Raw genomic sequence first — 27,356 nt, 5'->3', positions numbered from 1 at the left:
GGTGAAAAACTGAATGCTTTTCCCTAAGATTAGCAACAGGGCAAGGCTGTTCTTACCACTTTATTTCAACATTGTGTTAGAGATTCTTACCAGTACAATAAGGTAAGTTTTTTTTTTAAGTCGTTTATATGGTTTAGAAAAGAACAATAAAACAGGTCTTTATTCACAAACGATGTGATTATCTATGTAGATAGTTTCATTGACTCTATGGAAGAGTTCTTAGAGCTAATGAGTGAGTTTAGCAGAGTGGCAGGATACAAGATCAAAATGGAAATTCAGTCATATGTCTTTATACTAGGAACAAAGAATTGGAAATTGAATTTTTTAAAATGCATTTTAAAATAGCATGAAAACTATTGATTGTTTATGAATGACTTTGACAAAAGATATGTAAGTCTTGTACCCTGAAAGCTACAATTGCTGTTAGAAACTAAAGAAGATCTAAATAAATCGAGAGATATACTATGTTCATGTTTCAGAAGTCTCACTATTTTTAAGATATCAATTCTCTATCATACTAAGTGAAGTAAGACAGAGAAAGACAAATACTATATGATATCACTTATATGTGGAATCTAAAATATGGCACAAATGAACCTATCTACGAAACAGAAACAGACTCACAGACATAGAGAACAGACTTGTGGTAACCAAGGGGAAGGGGAGGTGGGGGAAGGATGGAGGATGGATTAGGAGTTTGGGATTTGCAGATGCAAGCTATTATATATAGGATGGGTAAACAGCAAGGTCCTACTGTGTAGCACAGGGAACTATATTCAATGTCCTGGGATAAACCATAATGGAAAAGAATATAAAAAAGAATGTATATATGTCTATAACTGAGTCACTTTGCTGCACAGCAGAAATTAATACATTATAAATCAACTATACTTCAATAAAAAAATAAAATATAATAATAGTAAGCATGAAACACTTAGCACAGTGCCTGGGATATGATAGAAGTTCAGTAAACAGTTATCATGGAAAAAAAGGTATCAATTCTCCTGAAAATTGCTCTGTAAATTTATTGCACTACCAATAAAAATACTAGTAGAATTTTTTGTAAAATCTGACAAGCTGATTCTAAAATTTATATGAAAATGAAAAGGACCTAGAATAGCCAAAATACTTTGAAAAATAATTAATGTTGAATTATTTTTTCTTTATGTTAATTACTTGGTTTAAAGACTTATTATAAAGTCCCAGCAATCAAAATTTTGGTATTGGCATAAAGAGAGACAATTAGATCAATGGAGCAAAATAGAGAGTCTGTATAGACTCACACACATATGACTTTTGCCAAAGATGCTTAGGCAATTCAGTGAGGAAGGATAATCTTTACAAGAAAGAAATCTTTGCAAGAAATCTTTTCAACAACTGGATGTGCAAAAAATTAAGCCTCTGACCTTACCTCACACCACATTCAAAAAATAACCCAAAATGGGTTGTAGACCTAAATATAGGAGCTAAAACTACAGAGCTTCTAGGAGAAAATTGTAGTGACCTTGAGCTTGGCAAAGATTGTTAAACAACACAAAAAGTACATACTATAAAGGGGGGACTTCTTCAAAATAAACAACTTTTGATCTTCAGAAAACATTGTTAGTTTTCAATCTGTCATGTAAGGAGTTTGACAGTCATCACTGCTGATCTCACAACAAGAAAAAAAGTGAACAAACGTAAAATCAACAACTATTCTTAGATCCATCAGAGTGTCAAGATCACAACTTCTGCCCACAAAATTAGAGAGACAGGCAGATACAGAGAATCACAACTTACAGGAGTGGAAACTCCAAGGAGCCAATACCAGCACTGGATAAGCTAAACTGTAATTGATGATTTGCTGGAGGCTCAGTGAGGACAAGTTTGAGAGTTAAAAACTCCAAGAAGGACAGTCTTATACCCCCAACCCCACTTTTCTGAGTTTTATCTCCAGAAGCCCTACCACATTCTCAGAATCAGAAAAAAAAAATCCCCTTATGCTTCTGGGAGGGGGAGGGGAAAATGGCCATTTTGAAATATGCCCAGAACACTCTGTCTTAATAAGTCCTGCCCTGAAGAGAAAGTGGTTTACCAGAGCTTAACTGACCTGGGGGAGTGGAAATACCTAACTCAAGCCTCCTCTAACCTTCTATGTGGGTGAAAAACACGCAACTCCAGCCCCCTCTAGCCTTCCTGTCTCTCTAAGAGAGAAAAAAACAACTGAAAAGCACTTGTGAACGTCACAGCCCAGGATCACAAGCTCATTAAGAGACTGAAACTTAATCATAGGACTATAGAACATGCCCCTCTCTCCACACTTCACAACCACATCAATAGAGATCCTGTTTAATAACAAGGAATACAACTAGAAGAACTGCATGTCTCAGATGTAATTTAAGTAGAAGGCTCTAGGGCAACCCAAAGACAATAGGGGAGACAAAACAAAGACTCCAGAATATATTTTATCCTCTGACATCTACATCTGTAGCAAACAATAAACACAGCCTAACCCATAGCCAGTTAAATATAAAACTCACATAAAAGCCTATTTACCTCAGTTCATTTTAACCCAGTACCTCACACTGGCTTTTAACAAAAAATTACAAATCATACTAAAAAAAAACCACATTTTGAAGAGACAGAGCAAGCAATCCAAGTCAGAACAAGAACTGGATACAGCAGAGATATTGAAATTACCAGACTGATAATTTTTTTAAAAATATGATTAATATGCTATGGACTCTAATGAAAAAAGTGGACACCATGCAAGAACAGGTATGCAATATAAGCAGAGAGATGGAAACTCTACGAAAAAATCAAGTGGAAATACTAGGAATCAAAAAATGCTGTAACAGAAGTGAAGAATGCCTTTGATGGACTCATCAATAGACTGTATACTAACCCAGGAAAGAATCCATGAACTTAAAGATATGTCAATAGATATTTCCAAAACTGAAATGCAAAGAGAAAAAATAATGAAAAAGAATGGAAGAGAATATCCAAGAACTATGGGACAATTTCAAAAGGTGTAACATGCATAATGGAAATACCCAAAGAAGAAAGAGAAGAAATATTTGATAACAATGACTGAGAATTTTCAAAATCAATTTCAGACACTAAATCACAGATACAGGAAGCCTAGAGAATTCAAGAATGACATTCAAGAATGATAAATACTAAAAAATCTACACTTGCGCATATTATATTCAAACTGCAGAAATCAAAGGCAAAGAGAAAACGTGAAAGAAGCCAAGAGAGGAAAACACCTTACCCATAGAGGAAAACGGATAAGAATTATATCAAAGTTCCCTTCAGAGATTATGCAAGCAGGAAGAGAGTGATATGAAATAGTTAAAGTATTGAAAGAAAAAACCCACACCTAGAATTCTGTATCCAGAAAATTATCCTTGAAAAGTGAAGGGGAAATAAAGACTTTCTCAGAAAAAAAAAATTGAGGGAAGTTGTCACGAGTAAACTTGCCTTGCAAGAAATTCTTCAAAGAGAAGGAAAAGTATACAGGTCAAAAACTCAGATTTACATAAAGAAAGGAAGAGAAGAAATAAATGAAGGTAAATTAAAATCTTTTAATTTTCTTATTCTTAATTGATCTAACGGGTAACATTTTGTTCCAAATAATAATAGTGATTATAGGTTATGAATAGGTGAAATGAATGACTGCAATATTATAAAAGATGGGAGAGAGAAGTTGGAACACTCTGTAATAAGGTATTTGCACTATCCATGAACTAGTGTTATTTGAAAGAAGACTTATACTGGATGTAAGTATATATTGCAAACTCAAGGGAAACAAAATTTTAAGTTTTTATAAAAATAAATTTATTTTATTTTTGGCTGCACTGGGTCTTTGTTGCTGCACGTGGGTTTTCTCTAGTTACGGCAAGTGGGGGCTACTCTTCATTGTGGTGTGTGGGCTTCTCATTGTGGTGGCTTCTCTTGTTGTGGAACACGAGCTCTAGGTGTGTGGGCTTCAGTAGTTGTGGCACGCAGGCTCAGTACTTGTGGCCCGAGGGCTCTAGCGCTCAGGCTCAGTAGTTGTGGCACATGGGCTTAGTTGCTCCGTGGTATGTGGGATATTCCCGCACCAGGGCTCGAACCTGTGTCCCCTGCGTTGGCAGGAGGATTCTTAACCACTGCGCCCCCAGGTAAGTCTCAAAAACTTTAAGTTTTTTAAAAAGTATGATTGATATGATAAGAGAGGAGAAAAAAATAATGCAAAATGCTCAGTTAAATCCAGAGGAGGGGACTTCCCTGGTGGCCCAATGGTTAAGAATCTGCCTTCCAATGCAGGGGACACAGGTTCAATCCCTGGTTGGGGAACTAAGATTCCACATGCCACAGGGCAAATAAGCTTGCATGCCACATCTAGAGAGCTCATGTGCCACACCTAGAGAGCCTACATGCCACAACTACTGAGCCTGCACGCTCTGGAGCCTGCATGCTCTGGAGCCCACACGGCACAACTAGAGAGCCTGTGTGCTCTGAAGACCACACGTCACAACTAGAGAGCCTGCACTCCACGACTACTGAGACCACGTGCTCTAGAGCCCATGTACCACAACTAGAGAGAAGCCTGCGTGCTGCAATGAAAGATCCTGCATGCTGCAACGAAGATCCCACATGCCACAAATAAGACCCAATGCAGCCAAATAAATAAATTAAAAAATATATAAATACTAAAAAAAAAGTAAAGGGATGGAGGAAGATACACCATACTAAAACTAATCAAAAGAAAGCTGGAGTAGCTATATTGATTTCAGACAAGAAAAATTATCAGAGATACAGAGAGTTATTACATAATGATAAAGGGGTCAGTTCTTTAAAAAAAAAAAAAAGATACGTAACATGTATGCACCTAACAACAGAGTGTCAAAATATGTGAGGCAAAAACTGATAGAAATGAAAGGAGAAATACATGAATCCACTTTAATAGTTGGAGATTTCAATACCCTTCTATCAATAATTGATCCAACAGGCACAAAATTAGTAAGGACATAGTTGAACAGTACCAGTCATTAACTGGACCTAATTGACATCTATAGAATACTTCATCCAATGACAGTAGAATACACATTCTTCTCAAGTTCACATGGAACATTGACCAAGACGGACCACATTCTCAGCTGTAAAACACCTTAAGCTTATAAGAATAGATAGAAATTGTACAATGTCTGCTCTCAGACCACAATGGAACTAAACTAGAAATCAACAGAAAGGTTAACTGGAAAACCCCAAAATATTTGGAGAATAACAACCCATTTCTAAATAACACATGGGTCCAAGAAGCAATCTCAAGAGAAATTGAAAAATATGTTCAACTAAATGAAAATGAAAGCACAACTTATCAAAATTTGCGGGATGCAGCAAAAACAATAGTAGAGGGAAATTTAGAGCATTGAATGTGTATAATTAGAAGAAAGATCTAAAATCAATAATCTAAGCTTCTACTTTAGGAAAGTAGAGAAAGGAGCAAATCAAGAGGAGGAGATCAAGATGGCAGAGTAGGAGCACACAGAGCTCACCCCCTCCCCATGAACAAAATACAAAGTACATCTACGTGTAATAGTTCGCACTGAAAACTAACTGGAGACTGGAAGAAAGGCTCTTGTACAACCAAGTCTGTAAGAAAGATCCACATGGAATCAGGCAGGAAGGGAACAGAAGCGATCAAGTTGGGACCTGTTCCCCCAGGAGGGGACACGGAAGAGGAAGGGATTACACAGGTGAGGCACCCCTTAGGGGAGTGAGTAGTTCAGTCCACATATTGGACACCCCAGCCCTGGGGTCCAACACTGAGCCGACGAGTTCCATTAGCTGGTTTGAAAACCAGCGGGACTAACAGGAGGGTTGTGAGAAACCAAGATTCCACTCTGAAGAGCACACAAGTGCCTGGTTACTCCCGGGAACGAGGCAGAGGAAGCGGATTGAAACTGCACAGGACTCTGGGTGTGCCCCAGCCTGAGCCTAGCACCTGCCCTACCCCACTTGCTCCCCAGCACAGCTCCACACTAGGGCGAGGACCGCCGTGGCTGCGGAAGAGCTCAGTGGTGTGGGACAGAACCAGCTCAGACCCAAAACAGCTCCTGAAGGGGCAAGGGCAGCCCTTACTGACACTTAAGGAGGCAGAACCTCAGGACTAGAATAAATAATCCTAAATTTATGTGGAACCACAAAAGACTCCAAATAGCCAAAGCAATCTTGAGGAAAAAGAACAGAGCTCGAGGTATCTCACTGACTTCAGACAACACCACAAATCTACAGGAATCAAAACAGCATGGGGGACCTCCCTGGTGGTCCAGTGGTAAGGAATCTGCCTCCTAATGCAGAGGACGCAGGTTCCATCGCTGGTTGGGGAACTAAGATCCCACGTGCTTCAGGGCAACTAAGCCCAGAGGCTCAACTAGAGAGTCCACACGCCGCAAACTACAGAGCCCATGTGCTCTGGAGCCCACGCATCACAACTAGAGAGAAGCCTGCGTGCCACAACGAAAAGCCTGCATGCCGCAATGAAGATCCCAAGTGTTCAACTAAAACCCAACACAGCCAAACAACAACAATAACAACATGGTACTGGCATGCACGCACACACACACACACACACACACACACATACACACATACACACACACAAAGACACAGAGATAATGGAACAGAGAAAAGAGCCCAGAAATAGATCCACACAAATACAGTCTACTGATCTTTGTCAAGGGAGCAAAGACAATTCAGTGGAGAAAGAATAGTTTTTTTCAACAAATGGTTCTGGAACAACTGGACATCTACATGTAAAAAGATAAATTTAGGGCTTCCCTGGTGGCGCAGTGGTTGAGAGTCCGCCTGCCAATGCAGGGGACACGGGTTCGTGCCCTGGTCCGGGAAGATCCCACATGCCGCGGAGCAGCTAGGCCCCTGAGCCATGGCCGCTGAGCCTGTGCGTCCGGAGCCTGTGCTCCGCAACGGGAGAGGCCACAACAGTGAGAGGCCCGCGTACCACAAAATAAATAAATAAATAAATAAAAATAAATTTACACACAGACCATACATCTTTCATAAAAATTAACTCAAAATGTATCATAGACCTAAATGAAAAACTCAAAACTATACAACTTCTAAAAGATAATTTAGGAGAAAATCTAGGTGACGTTGGGGTTGGTGATGACTTTTTATTTATTTATTTATTTTTCACTGCGTTGGGTCTTCGTTGCTGCGCGTGGGCTTTTTCTAGTTGCGTCGAGCAGGGGCTACTCTTCACTGTACTGTGTGGGCTTCTCATTGCGGTGGTTTCTCTTGTTGCAGAGCACAGACTCTAGGCGCGTGGGCTTCCGTAGTTGTGGCACGTGGACTCAGTAGTTGTGGTTCGAGGGATGTAGAGCACAGGCTCAGTAGTTGTGGCTCATGGGCTTAGTCGCTCCACAGCATGTGGAATCTTCCCAGACCAGGTCTTGAACCTGTGTCCCCTGCATTGGCAGGCGGATTCTTAATCACTACGCCACCAGGCAAGCACGGTGATGACTTTTTAAATACAATAACATTCTTGAAAAAAACCTGACAACTTAGCCTTCATTAAAATTAAAAACTGCTCTGCAAAAGACACTGTTAAGAAATAAAAATACAAGCCACAGACTGGGAGAAAATATTTGAAAAATGCACATCTAATAAAGGACAGATATCCAAAATATATTTTAAAAACCCTCAACAATAATAAAACAGATGATTCGTATTTTAAAATGGGCAAAAGATCTGAACAGGCATCTCACTAAAGAAGATACGCAGATGGCAGAAAAGCATATGACTCAAGATTAAATGTCACTAGGGATTTGCTAATTAAAACAACAGTGAGGTAGCATTACGTACCTATTGGAATGGCAAAAATCTAAAACACTGGCAACACCAAATGCTGGTGAGGGTGTGGAGCAACAGGAACTCTCATCCATTGTTGGTTGGAACGCAAACTGGTGCAGCCACTTTGGAAGACAGTTTGGCAGCTCCTTACAAACCAAACATAATCATACCATACAATCCAGCAGTCATGTTCTTTGGTATTTTTCCAAATGTTAACTTATGTTACATAATTTGAAAAATTACAATATGTTCCTACAAAACCTGCACACAGATGTTTTTAGCAGCTTTATTCATAATTTCCAAAACCTGGCAGCAACCAAGAAGTCATTCTATAGGGGATAGATAAACAAACCATGGAAAATCCAGACAATGGAATATTATTCAGCAATGAAAAGAAATGAGTTCTCAAGCCATGAAAAGACATGGAGGAAACTTAAATGAATATTGTTTAGGGAAAGGAAACAATCTCAAAAGGCTACATACTGTAGGATTCCAAGTACTCTGGGACGTTCTGGGAAAGGCAAAACTATGGAGATGGTAAAAAAGATCAGCGGTTGCCAGGGGCTTAGAGGAAGGGAGGGAAGGATGAGTATGTGAAAGACAGAGGATTTTTAGGACAGTGAAAACATTTTGTGTGATACTGTAATGTTGGATACATCTCATTACAGGTTTGTCAGGACCCATACAATGTACAACACAAAGACTGAGCCCTAATGTAAATTATGGACTTCAGTTAATAATAGCGTATCAATATTTAGGGACTTCCCTGATTGTCCAGTGGTTAAGATTCTGTGCTTCCACTGCAGGGAGCGTGGGTTCGATTCCTGGTCGGGAAACTAAGATCCCACGTGCGGAGTGGTGCAGCCAAAAAATAAAAATAAATAAAAAATAAATAAAAAGTTTGACCCATCAGTTGTAACAAACACACCACAGCAATGCAAGTTGTCAATAATAGGGGAAAATGTGGTGGTGGTGAAGGTGAGGATATACGGGTACTCTCTCTACATTCCATTCAATTTTTCTGCAAAACTAAAACTCTTGCTTAAAAATTAAAATATTAAAAATTTTAAGTGTACCTACCCCCACTCCCATCCCAGTTAATTTGCTGATTAAGGAGACTAGGGGTTTCTCAATGGTAGAGCCTAGTCTCCCTTAGTCTCAGGTATCTGGGAGACAAAGTCCTATCCAGAAAAAGGGCCTGCCTCAAGGAACCTTCCAGTCTCCTTCTTAAGATATTTGCCAGGCTTCCCTGGTGACACAGTGGTTGAGAATCCACCTGCCAATGCAGGGGACACGGGTTCCATCCCTGGTCCGGGAAGATCCCACATGCCACGGAGCAACTAAGCCCGTGCACCACAATACCGAGCCTGTGCTCTAGAGCCCGTGAGCCACAACTACTGAGCCTGTGTGCCACAACTACTGAAGCCCGTGTGCCTAGAGCCCGTGCTCCACAACAAGAGAAGCCACCGCAATGAGAAGCCTGCGCACCACAACAAAGAGTAGCCCCCGCTCGCCACAACTAGAGAAAGCCTGCATGCAGCAACAAAGACCCAACACAGCCAAAAAAAATAAATGATAATAAATAAAATAAATTAAAAAAATAAAAAGATATTTGCCAAACTTGGTAGGAGCACTGTCAGGGGGTTGGGTGGGGAGAGGGAGGACTAAAGAGCAAAGCTTAAAACTGCTAAAGGGAAGAAACGGCATCTTTGGGGTGGACAAGACAGACCTGTCAGGCTCTCAGTCCAAAGCTGAGAGTGTCTCCCCAGGAAGCATTTGAAACCAGATGGGCTCTGAATCTAGCTAAAGTTGCCATCCAGCTTCATCCCAGCTTAGTTCTTTTTTTTTTTTTTAATTGAAGTATAGTTGATTTACAATGTTGTGTTAATTTCTGCTGTATAGCAAAATGATTCAGTTATACATATATACATTATTTTACATATTCTTTTCCATTATTATCACAGGATATTGAATATAGTTCCCTGTGCTATACAGTAGGACCTTGTTTATCCATTCTATATATAATAGTTTGTGTCTCCAGCTTAGTTCTTTTTTTTTTTTTTTTTTTTGCAGTACGCGGGCCTCTCACTGTTGTGGCCTCTCCCGTTGTGGAGCACAGGCTCCGGACACGCAGGCTCAGCGGCCATGGCTCGCGGGCCCAGCCGCTCCGCGGCATGCGGGATCCTCCCGGACCAGGGCACGAACCCGTGTCCCCTGCATCGGCAGGCGGACTCTCGACCACTGCGCCACCAGGGAAGCCCCAGCTTAGTTTTTGATTGAACCAGAAATGGGAAACATTTTCTGATAGGAACAAATATATATTCTTCAATCACTGGTTCCTTTATAAACAGTTTTCAGCATACTGTAAAAATTCCAAGATGGGCAAAGAAACAGGAAAATGAAACCAAGAGAAAAAAAGCCAATATATGTATACCCACAGATGATCCAGATATTGGAATAGGTGACAATGATTTAAAATGACTATAACAATATAAGATAGAGAGAAAAAATGAATGAAAAGATGGAGAATTTTTTTGAGAGAGATGGAATATGCAAAGAAAATCATATGGACATTCTAGAGTGGAAAACTTTAGTATCCGACATTAATAACTCACTGGACAGATTTCACAGGGATTGGACACAGGAGAAGACAGAATTAGTGAACTTGAAGAAAGAATAATAAAAACTACTCAAATCAGCAAAGAGAGAAATAAAGGAGTAAATGAGGAGGGATTGGATGGCAGGTAATGACCGCTCATATTAAGTCCTCTGTACTAGTTGGTTGTTTAACCATGTGCATGTATAATTTTGATTTCTTTTAAGCACGTACAACATGCTCCTGCCTGATGAAAGGTCCTGTGGGACCTCAGTGCCCACACTCTGGCCCTTATGCTCCTAGTACAAGATGATGAGTGGGTGCAGGGGAAAGAACACGGGCTAGAACCAGGGGTCCTGGATTTCAGGCCTAACTCTACCATCGACTTGCAGTGAGATCTGGGTTTTCTTGCCTTCTAAATGAGGGTCAAGTGATGAGTGCTGTGGCCCAGTGGGGTGAGGTGACTGGCCCCCAAACAACATCAATTCTCTGGGACCAAGTTAGGCTTTTCCACCCAGTTGCCGCCACCCAGCTCCAGCTCACATGCCTTATCTCAGGCGATGTCTTGTTCCTGCATCTCACTTTGTAATAGAATCAGAACTCTGTCTGTGGAGAGCACATGGCAGGGACATGTCAGCCACTGGGACCCTGCATTCCCAGGGCTGGTCCCATTCAGCTCCAGCCTCTGCCAGAGCTTGGAGGACACCCTCACCTGCCCCCCTGCACCCCTCCCCAGTTCCTTACTCTGCTGAGATCTCTCCAGGACCGACATTAACTAAAGGGTCCTCGCTTGGAGTCAGACAAACGTGGGGGCAGGTCCTCATCCTCTCCATACTCACTGTGCATTTGGAAAATAGTTTCACCTCTCTGAGCCTAAGATGGGTAAAATGGGAGAGCGTGTGTCTCTTAGGATGGCCTAGAGGATTAAATCAAACAGTGCATATGAAGGGCCTAGAACAGTCCTTGGCACTTAGCACAGGTCAAGGTGAGCAGGGCACTAGAAAGAATATGGTGTGCTTTCTTTCCCCACATACATAATTGAAAATAAAAATCATCCTAAACCACAAAATAAGTGCAATCAAGTCCATCAAAATTCTGCCTTTCCCATGATGACTACTTTCAATGCCTTTTTTTCCCTCTTGACAGATTACTTTCAAACTCAATTTCCCAGTTGTTTTAGCATCCTAAGTGCGTGCTCACTTGGCCGCCGAGACGGGACTGCAGCCCTGTGGGCGGGGACAGGTGGGGATACCACCAACCACGCGGGAAATTTCCGGAGCAGAGGGCGGCCACTGTCAGCTGCCTGCCGCTCCATGTCCAACCCTGGAGAAGCCCCATGGAGCCCCCAGAGGGCTGGCAGGGTGGGCTCAGGGCTCCAGTCTCCGAGGGCTGCAGCCAGGACCAGGCCTGGCCCAGCACCTGCCCTGGGGAGTCTGCCAAGGGACAAGGCTGAAGTTGGTTAATGATTGAACCATCCCAAATATTGACAGAGCCCAGGTCCTGCCACTGCCCAACCGCACATGACTCCTCTTTCACCTGCGACCTGGCTCCGTGTCACAGAGGACAGAGCAGGGACTTTGGAGCCAACCACACCCCCAGCCGGACTCCCCCGATAGGGACAACTTAGGCATCCCCTCTAGCCTCTTTCCTCTTCATCAAAACGGGGACCCTCAGCAGTTCGCCCCTCTGGTTGGTGTGAGATTTCCATCACACGGTCAGCTGCAGTGAAAGTATTCAATATGGCCACCATCACCCTGACCTGTGGCCTCTCCCGGGACAGCCCTTGGGGCCCGTCTTGCCACCCAGGCTCTCCTGGCCTCCCCTGAGACTTGGCCCACCGGTTCCTGGACCGTTGCCTCCCAGCTCCTGCCAGTGCCCTGCCGTCTCCCCCCAGCTCACTGTGGTCCTTTGGCCTCACTTTGGTTGGCAGTTTCCCATCTGTCCTTCCAGGTGAAGCTGGGTTGGAGGGCTCCTCAGAAGGCAGAACCCCCAGCCCCTCGCTCCAGCAGCCCCAGCCTCGGGTTCTCTGCATGGCCAGCTTCCACTGGAAAACTGAATTCTTCCACTTTCACAGCTGACTTCAGCCTTGGCTGACCTTCCCCTTCTCTGAAAAGGTTTTAGTTACCGTGACCATCAGTCCTGGATTTGCATGAAGGAAAGGAGGGGAGGGAGGAGCTTACCTCAGCGAGTCCTAGGCCAGCAACTGGGAAATGACTGAGGCACTAAATGTAAAATGAGCTGGGCACCTGTTGCACTGTTTTGCTCCTTTTGCTTGTTTAAGATGGGAACTTTCTGTTCTTTAAAAATTTGGTAGGGACTTCCCTGGTGGCGCAGTGGTAAAGACTCTGCGCTCCCAATGCAGGGGGCTCGGGTTCGGTCCCTGGTCCAGGAACTAGATCCTGCATGCATGCCTCAACTAAGAGTTTGCATGCCGCAACTAAGGAGCCGGTGAGCTGCAACTAAGACCCAATGCAGCCAAATAAATAAGTATTTTTTTTAAAGTTTGGTAGAACTCACACACACTAAAACAACATGTGGCTGAAGCTTTTGAGGGGAAGTGGGAATGGCTTTCACCACTTCAATTTTCTTCTTGCATCAGCATTCATATTTTGTGTTTTTTCAGTATTGTATCTATTTCATGTATGTTTTCAAATTTATTAGCTTAAAATAAAATACTTCCTAATTCCCTCCCTTTTCTTTATTTTTTAATTGAGATATTATTGACGTATAACATTATATTAGTTTCAGGTGTACAAAATAATGATTCAATATTTGTATATATTTGCAGTATATATAAGTCTAGTTAACATCCATCACCACACAGTTTTTTTTCCTTGTGATGAGGACATTTAAGATCTATTCTCTTAACAACTTTCAAATACACAATACAGTATTATTAATTATAGTCATCATGCTGTACATTACATCCCCATGGTTTGTGTGTGTGTGTATATCTCACATTTTATATTTCTATCTCATATCTATCTATCTACCTACCTGTCTCATATTTTCTCTATCTATTCATCCAGTGATGGAACTTAGGTTGTTTCTATGTCTTGGCTATCGTAAATAATGCTGCAATGAACCTGGGGGTGTGTGTATCTTTTTGGGTTAGTGTTTTCGTTTCCTTTGGATAAATCCCCAGAAATGGAATTGCTGGCTCATACGGTAGTTCTATTTTTAATTTTTTGAGCATCGTCGATACTGTTTCTCCATAGTAGCTGCACCAATTTACATTCCCACCAACAGTGCACAAGTGTTCCCTTTTCTTTACATCCTTGCCAACACATGTTATTTCTTGTCTTTTTGATAATAACCATTCAAACAGATATGAGGTGACACCTCATTATGGGTTTTTTTGTTTTGTTTTGTTTTGTTTTTGCGGTACGCGGGCCTCTCACTGTTGTGGCCTCTCCCGTTGTGGAGCACAGGCTCCGGACGCGCAGGCCCAGCGGCCAGGGCTCACGGGCCCAGCCGCTCCGTGGCATGTGGGATCTTCCCGGACCAGGGCACGAACCCGTGTCCCCTGCATCGGCCGGCAGACTCTCAACCACTGCGCCACCAGGGAAGCCCCCATTTATTTTTTAACCTGTTTATTGGTTTTGAGAGAGTTCTTTTAAATTTCCATATACAATTGCTTATTTCTCCCTGCACTTCTGTCAATTGTTGGCTTATAAATATTTTGAGGTTATATTGTTAGAAGCATATGTTATTTTATCATGATTATACCTTTATACATGATTGATTCTTTTATCAGTATTTAATGTCCATCCTTGTTATTTGTGATATTTTTTCCTTGATTGCCATTTTATCAGTTATTAAAATCACTATCTTAGCTTTCTTTTCATTCAGAGCCATGTGGAATTTCTAATATTATTTTCAGTCTTTCATTGTTTTTTGTTTTTACGCTGTCTGTAAATAATATATTGTCAGGTTTATTTTTTATTCTGAAAGTTCTTTCTTCTTATTGATAAGTTTAACCCAGTTACATTTACCCTTATTATTTCCATCTTACTCCATAGTTTCCATTAACTGTACTTTCTTCTTGTTTCATTTTATAGTTTTTATATGTAAGTCCATATTGAGTTAATTTTTGTATAATTTTTGTGTTCATTTTTTGGCTTGTCAATGCCCCATTGTACCAGCACCATGTGTTGACAAGGGTCTCCTTCCTCCATCGAATTGCTTTTGCATCTTTGTAAAAAAAATCAGATGGCCATGGCTGTATGAGTCTATTTCTGGATGTTCTATTCCATTCCATTCATCTATGTGTCTCTCTCTCCACCAATACCACACAATCTTGTTCACTGTAGTTAGATTATAATCCATGACACTGGGTAGAATGATTTCTCCTAATTTGTTCTTCTTTTTCTAAAGTGTTTTAGCTACTCAAGGTCCTTTGCCTTTCCATATATATATATAGATATAGATATAGATATATAAAACAGTAAGCTTGTTTACAAAAAAATCATGTTGAGATTTTTCTATGAATTGTGTTAAACCTATAGCTCAATTTTGGGAAAATTGACATCTTTACTGTGTTGAATCTTCCATTGTTTCTCCATGTATTTAGGTCTTCTTTAGCATTTTGTAAGTGTCATCACACAGATCTGGTACGCTTGTTATATGTATATCTAAGTACTTCATTTTCTTTAGAGTGATTGGAAGTGGTATTGTGGTTTGAATTTTGGTTTCCACATGTTCATTGTTAACATGTAGAAATACCATTGATTTTTACGTGCTGCTTATTGACTTTTATTCTCCTTCTTTGCTTTCTATGGACAGATCAAGTTTTCTTATGTTGCTTTAAAAGTTGTATTTTTGTTCTTGTTTTGTTTGTTCTTAGGACCGTTTCCAGAGACTTTATTTGTTTGTTTGTTTTAATAATTTTCACTAGTTTCACTGGAGAACAGGTCAGCAGATCTCTTCGGGCTGGGATGCCAGAAGTTCTCTCTCCCACACTAGTTAACCACCTTGACAGGAGACTCATCTGGGGAATCTTTAACAAGGGCAAAGACCTCAGCATGCGGTCACTCTTTCAATCCATCATGTCCCACTGCAAGTGTTGGGGACACTGGCCTTAGGCACTGATCAAGCAGATGGTTCCAGCCCCAGGCCTGGCTTCCTTCCACCTCCAAGCAGTCCCACCTACCCTTTCCCAGGCCCTAAGGAGACAGATCCTGCTGCCTCCTTCTCAGCCATGCCTCTTTCCTTGTGTTGCACGTATAGAACTCAGCGGGTCCTGGTGTCCCCCCTGGTCTGTAAGCAGCAGCTGTGGTTCCAACAAGAGGGATGTAATCGTAAGTCAAGGCCTCCTGTACCACTGACTGATTTGTGCTCTACTTTATCCTCATTGGCCCTGAGCATCTTGGCACCTACCCAAGCAGAAAAGATCCTTAAAGTTCCTTTTGTCCAGTGGCTTTCAACCACAGCCACACATTAAAATGACCTGGGGAGTTTAAAAAATATCAGTGTTTTTGTTCCCCACCCTAAGTCAACTAAACCAGAATCTCTGTGGGTGAAACTGGATGTAGATGTCTTTGAAAGCCCTCAACCACACCCCCAGCCCCCAGGAGACTCAAAAGTACACTGAAGGTTGAGAACCACTGCTCCCAATCTAATCTTTTCATTTGCCCAGAGAACAGAAGTGACTTGCCGAGCCACACGGAGAGTTAGACTCATTTAATGACTTTAGACTAATTGCCTCGGCTTTGTGTCACCACTCTCCCCTTTTGTCGGGTGCATCCTAACTGATTTCTCTCAGTTATGCCTATAAGGCCAGGTCAAGGCAGAGTCAATAGCCTACCACTATTCACGATTGTGTGGCACCGTTCTTTTTTTTTTTTTTTTTTGGCGGTACGCGGGCCTCTCACTGTTGCGGCCTCTCCCACTGCGGAGCACAGGCTCCGGATGCGCAGGCCCAGCGGCCAGGGCTCACGGGCCCAGCCGCTCCACGGAACGTGGGATCCTCCCGGACCAGGGCACGAACCCGTGTCCCGTGCATCGGCAGGCGGGCTCTCTACCACTGTGCCACCAGGGAAGCCCGGCATTGTTCTTAAATAGCTTCCCCACACCTACAGCGTGAGTTCCTTCTGGGCTGAACCAACCCCTCTGGGTCTCTGGCTCCTCCCCGCACAGGCGGATGCTGGCCTCCAGAGCCAGCAGGAAGAGTGGGGGGCGACCTGAGGGGCCCTGGCTTGGGAGTCAAACCAAGTTTGAGTTTTGGCTCCACAATGCAAACCTTCCTGAACCTCAGTTTCTTCCCCCATAACAGGAGCTGCAGTCTCTACCTTCAGAGCTGGCTTTACTGTCAGGATCTCTGACTCACACAGGCCCCTTCCAAAGCCCTGGGAGGGACTCTCCCAGTTTTGTAGTCCCATTTTTTATTATTTTTCATAAAGCGAGCTTCCCCGAATTTTACCGGCTTTAGACGTCGCAAACCTTGGGTCTGCTCCTTCCTACCCCACAGAGTAGTTGTTGTGGAAGGTAAATAAGATCCAGTTCATAAAGTGTGGGGCGTGCAGTAGATGCTCCAAAAATACTTCCCTCCAGAACAGCCCAGAAAAGGGTCGGAAAGACAGACAGATCCATAGCTGCTGTGCTTGCTCCATGCCCTTTTTAATGTCCAACATCTTGGCCATTCAACAACCCAGCCCCCGTCCAAGGGTGTCCTCTGGGGTCCAGACACAAGTGGGGAAGACGCTAAGGCACCTGGCTCTCGAGGGGGGCCTCCTTAGCGTTGATGTAACCATGGATCCAGTCGAGGTAACGGCTGACTTTGGTGTAAACACCGTAGTTGTTGAGGCGCCCGCAGCCCTCGCCCCAGCTCACCAGGCCCACCAGAAACCAGGTGCCGCGGAAGGAGACGACCATAGGCCCCCCGCTGTCGCCCTCACAGGCATCCCGCGGGTCCCCCAGGATGCCGGCGCACAGCATGTTCTCGGAGATCTTGTTTTGCATGGCCAGAACGCACATATTGTGCGAGACCAGGGGGACCCTGACGAAGTTGAGGACGAAGGTGCGGTTTCTCTTGGCCTCGCTGCGGTAGCCCCAGCCTGTCACCACCGTCTCCTGGCCGACCTGCGTGAGCTCGCGCTCCGACAGGCCACTGTCTGGGAGGCAGATGGGCACAATAGTCTGCGAGAGAGTGGCGGGCCGGGCCAGGTGGAGCAGCGCGATGTCATTGTCACTGGTGCTCTTGGTGTAGTTGGGGTGGACAAACACCTCCTTGATGTCCAGGTCCACTTCCCACTTCTCCCAGCGCCGCAGGTCATACTCCCCTGTAGGGCAGAGGGGCTGTCAGAGTGGGCTTGGGGGAGCCTCCCTCCCCTGGGGCCTCCTGAAGCCAACGTGGCTGCCACGCTCCTGCAGGTCCTCGTGGAGGGACAGCAGGAGTGGTCACCACATATGCCCGGCACTGTCCTGGGCCACATGGTCCCTATCAAGGGTAACAGCCCGTGAGTGTCAGTCCTAAAGGGGCAGAACGGTGGTCTGAATTCAGGACTGGCTCATAGACGGAGCAGTGAGGCCTGGGAAGTGACCGGCGGTGGGCAGTCAGCAGGGAAGCCTGAAGCTCCCTGGAGACCTGGGACATAGACCAGAGCCACAAAGAGAACATGGGACACCTGCCAAGATGGGGGCAGGGCAGGAGCAGCCAGCCGGACACAGGCTCCACCAGGGAAGAAAGATCTGGACCACACACAAGACACAAGGTCTTCTCAGGCGAGGCTGCTGGTTCCTGGAAAGGGGGGGTGAGGGCTCTGCCTCCAAGCCCAGCCCCGCTGGAGGCCACTGGCCTCTGGTTGTCCTGGGCGTGATGGCAGGGTGTGTGAATCTGGTCATTCACTCTCAGTGCGTACCTTTGCCTCTTTTTCTTTTTGCATAAAGATTGGAGTGAGAGAACCCCCGCCCCCCAGAAATTGGTAGAGAGTGGGGTCTAGACTCGGGGAGCCCTGGGCTGTTGCAGGGAAGCAGCTTGCTGCTGTGCCAGATGCCAGGGCCCCCGCTGCACAGTCCATCCCTGTCACCCTGTGTGAAGCGTGGCCCTGAGGATGTCTTCTGGGTCTCTGCACCCCAGGGTGCTGCAGGTCCACACACACGGCCACTCCACATAGTGAGAGTGAAGACACAAGTATGTGTGTAACCTCCTCGCTGGCAAACACACGTGTGTAAGCACCTGGGCACCAGATTCGAAGAGAATCCCTTACGTGCAAACTACCTGGTGTCATTGTGTCTAAAATGCCGCCACAGGAGTGGCGGGGAGGGAGCACGTGGGCCTCTTCCCCCCAGATGCCTTCTGTGCGGCTCTGGTGTCGTCTTGCTCAAGCACTCCGGAGACCAGGCTCCCCACCCGGCCAGCCCGTCTGGGCCACCCCTCCGGCCTGGTTCCAGCCCGCACCTAGCCTGACGATGAGCTTCTTGTGGTCGTCCAAGCAGTGGGCCGCTGTCAGCACCCAGGAGACGTGGACAAGCACCGCCCCGCAGGCCAGCTTCTTCTTCGAGTCCAGCAGGATCACCTGTAATGGGGGGTGGGCAGTGACGGCACCACACGGCCTTCTGACAGCTCCGTGTCAGGGCCCCCGGTCTCAGCACAGCCCCAGGCACTAGCCGCATAAATAGGTCTTCCCTGGGTTCCCTGGTCACACGGGCATGGACTTTTTTGGCATTTTCTTTTCTGCATGTTTGACGGCGTTTGCCTGTTCCAGGGTGTCTCCCCGCCTTTGCCTGTGCTGTTCCTATAATCACCCTCAGCAGCGTCCAGAGACTTCTTCTCACCGCCGGGGGCTCAGGCTGGTCGTCGAGTCCTTTGAGAAGCCTTTGAGGCCCCCAGGCTGCCTTGGGAGCCCTCTCCAGGTTCCCTCAGTCCCTGTCCTGTCAGCCGGCTCTGGTCCCATTGGGTTACCATGTGTTTAGGAGCCTGAATCTCCTGGGGGCTGTGAGCTCCCCAAGACCTGCCAGTCCCCTGCTTTTTTTTTTTTTTTTTCTTTTTGCAGTACGCAGGCCTCTCACTGTTGGGGCCTCTCACTGCCGTGGCCTCTCCCGTTGCGGAGCACAGGCTCCGGACGCGCAGGCTCAGTGGCCATGGCTCACGGGCCCAGCCGCTCCACGGCATGTGGGATCTTCCCAGACCGGGGCACGAACCCGCGTCCCCTAGCATCGGCAGGCAGACTCTCAACCACTGCGCCACCAGGGAAGCCCCCCACCACCCCCGCTTATTGATCTCTGGACAATTCCCCCCCCAACCCAGTGCCTGGCAGAGATGGGGACCAAATAAGTGTTAGTTCCCATGGCGGGGCAGAGGACAACCCTCCCTCCCAGCCCTTTCCCACGCAAAACACCGCTCCCCTCAGCCAGGCTTCTGCCTCAAATACCACCAGCAGAGCATTATCTTTCCAGCTCTTTTTAAAAGCTATACCTCTCCTTCCTGCACATTCCCCCTTGGCCCCCGGTGCCCAGCCCACCCTGCCCGGCTGCTCCTCTCCCATCGGGTTAGCGCCATCTTTCCCTGGAACCCTCCACCCTTAGCACTGCCGCCCCCTGCCCCCCCAGGCAAAGGCTGCACTTCCCTTCCCACTGGTGCCTCCTGAGCAGGAACTGGGTGGGCTCAGTGACTCCTGACCCAGCTGGTGAGCCGCTGTCTCTCTCTCCTCTCACCTGCCAGGGGCTCTCTCCCCATCCGGCCTCCTGCCCACTGATGAGCCGTGGATCTAATTGGCCTTCTTGGTCTACTTGGTCTGTGTCACGTTTCAAGTTCTTGCGTTTCTTCTCCATTCGCTTCCCTGGCCTCCCACAAGGGAACGTCACTGAAGGCAGGGGGAGGCTGCTGAGTGCCTGCTGGGTACTGCTCCCGAGACTGCCCTCCCATCTCTGTCCCCCTCCTGCCAGCAGCCTCCTTTGCTGCCTTGTAGGATAAATGATGCTCAGACGCTCAATTCTATCAACTTGCAAAGCCCCTCGGGATAGTCAGTCGGTTAACGAACAGCGCCACTTAATGGCAAGAGTCAGACCAAGCAGCATCTCTACCTAGCGGTGCGCCCTTGGGCAGGTCGTTAAAGTTCTCAGAGTTGGGACACCCCAGGGCTGTTGGGAGTAATCCCTGAGATGCACAAGCAAGGTCTCAGCGCTGGGATACTGCCGAGCTCCTAACAGAGGTAAGGACTTATGGGGAGGAGGAGATGGACACGCCCAGAGAGCCGCAGAGTGGCTCTGAGCACGGCTGTGAGCTCCAGCCCAGAGGAGAGAGCACTGAGCAGAAGTGAGGGCTGGGAGGCGGGCCAGGGCCAATTCAGGCTGCAATGGGAGATTTAGACTCGCGAGAAGCAGTGGGAAACCATCAGCAGGGGGATTGCCTAGTGACAGAAAATGGAGATGAAACAACAGCGACAAGATTCCAGAAGCTGGACGGCAGAGGGACATGGTAACTGACTTGGCCGACTGAGAAAGCCGAAACCTCAGCCAGTGGTAGGAGACGCTGGGAGCAGGCTGCTTGGCCACACAAACGCCCAGGAAGCCTCCACGTGTCTCTGAAGAAGCTGTGCAGGTGGGGCTACAGCAGGAATGGTGAGAGCTTGTCAAAGAAACTGCTAGAGCCCTAGGCTTCTGTCTCGACCCCTCATCAGTGGCTTGACTCTCCTCTCTGACCCCTGCAGAAGACCCTAGGTGTATTCTCCGCAGACGGTGAACCAGAGACCTGGGGACTCCAGGCACCGCCACAGGGAACAGTGACACGCAAGGCTGACCAGAGAGAGTCACGCAGACATCTGCAGACGGGGCAGATGCCAGTTCCTCTCCCCCTACTCTCCCCAGGGGGCTGGAAGCCAGGCTGGGACCACCCAAGCATGAACTTGGAGGATTACTCTCAGAAAAAAGCCTAAAGACCTAAGAATCTGGGCAATAGGGGTTCTGCCAGTGACCTGGGCCTTCAGATGGTCTCACAGAAAAGCCCACCAGCCAACAGGTCCACCAGGCATTTCTTTGCACCTTCCTGTGAATCTCTAATTACTTTAAAAGGAATAGTTGGCTTCTTTTTTTTCAGTAAAAGGACTGGAGTATAAAGTTGTGGAAAGTTCCCTGAAAGAAGAACACAAAGTCAAAGATACGGAAAATAGAAGAGATAATGTGATAATAAAACTAGAAGATCAATCCGGGGAAAGAGATCTGATTAGGAGGTGCAGAAAGAGAGAACAGAGAAAGCACAGAGCAGGTCATCAAGGAAATAACTAAAGAAATGTTCCTAGAGATAGAAGACACGCATTTCCACATGAAAAGGGCGCTGCACAGTGAATGCAAGAAGATCCACACGGAGGAACAACCTGCTGAAATCATGGTAAGAGCTGTGAAACTCCGACTGTTGCGTAAGTATATCAATCTGATAGAAATTTCAATGTATAAAAAGGAAAGTAGAAGAGAAGGCAGAATCACGGTTCCTGTCTCTCCTCACAGAAGCCAGAGGTGAAGGCGGAAAGAAAGCCGTCAAGAGAGATGAGGAGGACCCTGGAGGCGTGCCCGCCCCATCCGCTCCTCCCTGGGGAGATGCGCTACCTCTGGGTTCTTGCTCCAGGCCACGCCCCCAGAGTGGGCAGCGGCCCCTGGAGGAAGGCGGGCGGGCGAGGGCAAGAGCGGGCAGGAGACCCGCCGAGGGCACCCTCCCTCCCCGTCGGGGCGGCCCGTCTCCTTCGCCTGGGACTCGGCCCTGTGGCTTGCTCACCGCCCGGGCGCCCCGTGCTGTCCCCCATCTGCGGCTCACCCTTGGGCTCGCAGAGCAGGTGGTCGTCCCCCAGGCGGTAGCCGGGCGCGCAGCGGCAGTGGCGCCCGCCCTCCTCCTCCAAGCAATAGTGCGCGCAGCCGCCGTTCTCCGCCGAGCAGTTGGAGAAGCGAGCCTCTGCGGGGGACCGGCAGGAGGGCGCCGAGAGAGCGCAGCGCTCTGCGCGCCCGGCCCCGCCCCCGTCCCCGGGGAGCTCCCCGGCCCGCCGCCCGCCGCCCCTCACCTTGAAGGCAGAAGCGGCCCTCCCAGCCCTGCGCGCAGTCGCAGCGGAAGCCGCCCAGGCCGTCGATGCACGTGCCGCGCCCGCAGCACGGGCTGTCGCACGGGTGCGCCGGCGGCGGGGCCGCGCACTGGTCCCCGTCTGCGACGAGGGGTAAGGAGGGGATCACGGGGGTCCGCCGGCCCCGTCCCCGTGCCCCCAGCGGCCCAGAGACCTCGAGGGGCACGGGCACCGCGGCCAGGGGTCTGGAGCGCACTCACCGTGGTACTTGGACCAGAAGGCCATCTGCGGAGAGAAGGGGCGGTGTCAGGGGCCGTCAGCCCACCTGTGTAGATGGGGAGGCCCCGGGGTCCCTCCCCGGGCTGGCCCAGGTCCGGGAGGCAGCATCTAAGCGGGCAGGGAAGGGAAGGGCTTCCACACAAAGAGGGGTCAACCCCAGCCTCTGGGCAGCTGCACCCTGAGAAAAGCCAGGCTCCTTGCCCCTCTGCCCATCTCCACCCCACATCTCAAACCCGCCCCCCGTCCCCCGCCCGTGCAGCTGGAAGCGTCCTCTGGGCGCTGGCTGCTACCCCAGCAGCCTCTGCAAAGGAATGGACCCAGATCCCACCCCGCCCCCCCCAGGGTGCTCTGCCTGCTTCCAGCTCCATCCCTCCAGGCACCGGGCGTCTGCTCTTTCCCTGAGCCTGTCCTCAGAGCTGGGTGACGAGCAGGACATGGTGTGCGTGAGACACGGCTTTTGTCGGTTCAGACAGTCTTCTTTTCTAAGCAGCTCTCTGGTGGCACTTCTGCTGCTGGGCTGGGACCACCAGTCCCTGAGATCTACTGCTTGATGCCCAGGCTGAAAGCCCCCCTGCTGGCCTGGAAGACCCTGGGCGGGGGGTGGGGGTGGGGTGGGAGCGGGGGAGGCACGGGAGGGGTGTGATGTGCCCAGGCTGTGCCTGCTGAAAATTATCTTGGCATCTACTGAGGAGGCCATTTGGGGAAAGAGGCAGTGGAGATGGTGGCTGAGGGCATGAAAGGAAGCCACCCAGAGGTCCGCCTTCAGCTGTGAGAGCTAAGTGGGAAGGGCATGCCTACAGACAGCTTGAAGGGGACCCAGGTGGTGGCACAACCCCCAGGTCCTAGTCGCTAAAGTGAGCTCTGGGTGCTGGAGGGGGTCTGAGCCTTGTATCAGGAACACCTCCCTTACCGAGCGCATCCTACCACCTCAGGGCCACCACCACAGGGCCCTGAGGGCCAGAGAGGACGCAGACCCTTTCCTTGGATCCCCTGAGCAATCAGGTTTCACCCCTGGAGTATCTAAGGCACAGAGTGTGTGTACCCAGACATCAGGGAGTCTTGGGTCACCTGGTCAGCAGGGTGGAAGCAGGGGTGGTGGCCTCTGGATCAGAGGGAGAGAGAAGAGGGGAGGCCGTGGTGGCCAGTCACAGGTGGAGAGGGGGACTGAGCTACCTCCAGTGGGATTGGGTGGGAATCCCTGCCTAAGGCTTCCCCAGAAGCTTCTCACGCTCATTGCAGAGTTCTGTTTCTTGGAGTCCCACGTGCCCTGGCCAAGACCATAGGGCCGTTCACTCCACTGCTGCACCCCTGGCAAGCTGGGAGGGTAAGGGGCTGGTGTCCACCACTTCCCAGGACTCCCAAGGGGCCCCCGGCTGCCGCTCCAGGTCCCACCCCTGAGCCTCACGCTCTGCACCCAGTCGGGCGGCCTTACCGTGTCTTCCATGTTTTGGAAAATCTCCCGAGCTTCCTCAAATTCACAGGTCTCCTCTGTGCACTCGCGCTCCAGGCTGCCGGGCCGCAGCTCCTCCAGGAAGGTGTTGGCGCGTTTGCGGATCCGCAGTACCTGGTGGGCACGCCGGTGGCTGGAGAACACTGAGTCTGAGAGGGAGACAGGGAGCTCGCGTTGGTGGGGGGGCCTGGCTGGGGAGTCCCTGGGGAGGTTTTCGTCTTGGGTCCCTCAGGATTATAATTCCAGGTACCGATACCCTCTCCTCCTCCCAAAGCAGGGGGCCGGCCATCGGAGGACAGGACACTTGACCATTCAGGGTGCGTGCACTGAGGCCGACAGACCTCCCTCCCTCCGAACCCAGCCCGACCTCCGTGTGACCCTGAGCCCATGTCTTTACCTCTCTAAACTTCAGTTTATTCATCAAAAAATGAGGATGGGATAATCACGTAAAACACTTAGTACGGAAATGAGCAGCCAGTGACAAATGCCACGTGCTACTGCTGTTGTTATTATTATACTGCAAAGGTAAGTGGGCCTCGTTCTCCAGATACACCTTGTGCAACCCCGTCGTGAAGCCGTCCCTCCATCCTCCCTGCCCTCCCCTCCTCCTGTCCCCCTCATGGAGCATTTCCCACACCCTTCCCCTAGGGCAGGCACACCTGGACAAGGCAGACCTGCCACCCGGGGAGCATCACCAAATGTCTCCTGGGCTCTGAGAGGTGTCTGCCTTGGGGGCAGGGGGACAGCTGGGGTGGAGGGACCAAAGCAGGGGAGTGAGCAAGAGAGGCTCGAGGGTGCCGGGACCAGGAAGGGCATCCTCAGGAAAGGAAGATGTGCCAGACTGAGTCTGGACATAGGAGCCAAGAGGACCGCAGGTGGGAACCGGGGCTGGGAGTGGGGAGGAAGGGCCGCCAGGAAGACAGAGCAGCTCAGGAAGAGGCCTAAATGGGAGAAAGAGCCCAGGGTGGCTGCAGGAGGTGTGGGGGGAGGGGCTGCCTAAGAAACCAGGCAGCACAGCTGTCCCGCGGGCCTCCTCCTCTCCACGTCCTGGTCCCCTGGCCGTGGGGACCAGGGGAGGGGTTGGGGCAGGGTAGCGGCCCACAGATGAGCATTTTAGGAGGACAGGCTGCTCTGGGGCAGTTTGCGTGGCAGCGGGGCCTGGCGCTCTCACAGTTGAGGGAGTGAACGGTGGAGTGGGGGGACCCAGGGGACTCTGTGACCAACCCCCCAGGTGGGAGGAAGGACGTGACCCCGCGACCCCGGGGGCTCCCTGCCGTCGCCACAGGACTCAGCCCCTGAGCTGCGGCCTGCTGCTGTGTTCCCCTCGGTTAATTTATCCCTGTTCCCTCAGGTCCGCCTCTCATCTCCTCTCGCCCTGAGGCTCAGGGGAAACGGTGAAAGGTGTGAAGACCCCGAGGGTCCCGAGGAGGGGGGTGGGAGAGTGGCCTTACCGGGAGGAGCTGGTGCGCTGGAAACTCCCCAGATGGTCACGAACAATAAGAGGCTTGTAAGCCGCCACATTCTGAAGTTGCTGCCACCTGTCTGAGGAGGACTTCTGAGCTTCCAGCAGCCGCGCCAGCCCCCGCTCTGCCCCCTTCCCCGGCCCCGGGTGGGATCGCCAGGGCAAAAGCTGGGGTCGGGGGTCCCTGTTTACTATTCAGACACCCACGTGGCGCCTCGGTCCCCTTGTCTATATGGGGCTAAGGTCACACGACCCGAGCCTGCAGGGTGAAGAGAGGAAGTGGAAGGGGCAGTGACCTGGTGAAGATCAAAGGGGACTCGGCACAGAAGGGTGATGGGCAGGTGCACCCAGAACGTTCCTGCCCTCCCTGGGTGAGGATTCGGGGGTGACGCCTCTGCTGATCTAAAGGCCAGGTTAAGAATAATAACTGACATTTATTGGACAGTCACGGTGTCTTTCAAGAAATTTGGACATGGTTCAGAGGACAGGCCACCAAGTCAGAGCGCCTGGTGCAAATCCCAGCTCCAGGACAGGATTGTCGGGCGAGATCCCTAACTGCCCCTCAGTTGCCTCATTTGTAAAACGGGTGGAAAAACTGTATTTCTGCCTCAGAGGGTTATTGTGAGAATTAAATGAGTTAATCTACTTAAAGCTGTTGAATACGTTTGCACATAGCAAATGCTCAGTAAGCATGAGCTACTATTATCTCAGCGAAGGCTCACCACCACCCAAGAGGGAGGTATTAATGTTGTTACCCCATTTCACAGAGGGGGGGACTGAAGCTCACAAGAGAGAAATCGCTTATTAAACACCCACAGCCAGGAAGCGGAAGAGCTAGTGCTTGAGCTCAGGCCTGTGTGGCTCCAGGCCTGGAACCTTAACCCCTGCCACAAACCACCAGGCGCACCACAAGGCCACAGAGGTAGCCCTGCTGGCCGGAAACCTAGGAGCCCCCGCTGCCCCCCAGGCTGCCCCACCGGCACCTCCCTCCCCATCTAACCTCATGTTCCACTTTGCCGACTCCCTCTGAGGCTGATTCTGACATTTGTTTAAAGGGTTTAGAAGTAGAGGTGAGGCTGTGGTGGGGAGCCTGGAGGGCTCCGGGTTCCAAGCTGCCTCTGGCGATGGCTCTGGGGTCTGGAGGCCCTCAGCCGACTTCCACTTCCCTCAAAGTCTGGGAGGAAGGCCCCTGGGAGCCATGGCACCCCAGCCTGAGGAATGCCAGCCAGAGCCTTGGCCTGGCCGGCAGCAGAGCCCAGATTTCCTTTACCCCAAGCTCCAGCCAGCCTCTCAAACCCTGGCTAGAAGAGTCCACCTTCAGCCCTGCTCACCCTCCTCCGGCCCCCCTCACAGACCTGCCTCGAAGGGGACTTACTGGGGTGGACCGCCGAGAAACTGCAAGGTCGCCCTCCTGCCGCCATGACAGCCTGGACCTCGAGTTAATCCATAACTTCAAATATTTGCTTGGCCCTTGGTGCTGAGGCCTCCCTCTCCACAGATAAACAAACAAGTTCCCGGCTCAGGACCGCTGTCTGCCCCAAGCCCACCTGTGCCCATCAGTGGTGCCTGCAGGAGGGAAGGAGGGAAGGGGTGGGCGACGTCAAAACTGTCTACAGACACGGCCTCATTTTAGCCTCATAGCAGCTGGCTGAAGGAGGGACGTTGTCCCCCTTTAGCTGATGGGGACATTTTTACCCGGAGGTACTGCGGTTTGCCTCAGATCAGCACAACCGGTAATGATATTTC

The 27,356-nt window shown here is 49.1% G+C and overlaps 1 protein-coding gene across 1 annotated transcript; it reads right to left on the bottom strand.

The window, feature by feature from the left end:
• Positions 1 to 17,034: 17,034 nt before the first annotated feature.
• PROC (protein C, inactivator of coagulation factors Va and VIIIa) lies at positions 17,035 to 27,036 on the bottom strand. Its single transcript, XM_029225883.1, has 9 exons — positions 26,986 to 27,036; positions 25,600 to 25,686; positions 24,131 to 24,297; positions 22,680 to 22,704; positions 22,423 to 22,560; positions 22,182 to 22,316; positions 20,090 to 20,238; positions 18,834 to 18,951; positions 17,035 to 17,715 (listed from the first exon to the last, which is right to left on the bottom strand). Exons 1-9 carry the CDS (start codon positions 27,029 to 27,031, stop codon positions 17,138 to 17,140), a joined length of 1,443 nt encoding a protein of 480 aa, XP_029081716.1. The 5' UTR covers positions 27,032 to 27,036; the 3' UTR covers positions 17,035 to 17,137.
• Between the last annotated feature and the right edge of the window lie 320 nt (positions 27,037 to 27,356).

The sequence above is a fragment of the Monodon monoceros genome, unplaced genomic scaffold (assembly GCF_005190385.1).
Source record: "Monodon monoceros isolate NGI ecotype Baffin Bay Population unplaced genomic scaffold, NGI_Narwhal_1 Super_Scaffold_16, whole genome shotgun sequence".
NCBI classification, from domain to species: Eukaryota; Metazoa; Chordata; class Mammalia; order Artiodactyla; family Monodontidae; genus Monodon; species Monodon monoceros.
This window is presented reverse-complemented; position numbering and strand designations above follow the sequence as displayed.

Bases quoted from the DNA above. Each gene is read 5' to 3' on its own strand.
- PROC (XM_029225883.1), bottom strand. From the start codon at position 27,031: ATGGCGGCAGGAGGGCGACCTTGCAGTTTCTCGGCGGTCCACCCCA. The intron at 22,705-24,130 runs GTAAGGCCGCCC...TTCTCTCCGCAG, and splicing joins TCCAAAACATGGAAGACACG to ATGGCCTTCTGGTCCAAGTA. The intron at 22,317-22,422 runs GTGAGGGGCGGC...GGTCCCCCGCAG, and splicing joins GGGCCGCTTCTGCCTTCAAG to AGGCTCGCTTCTCCAACTGC.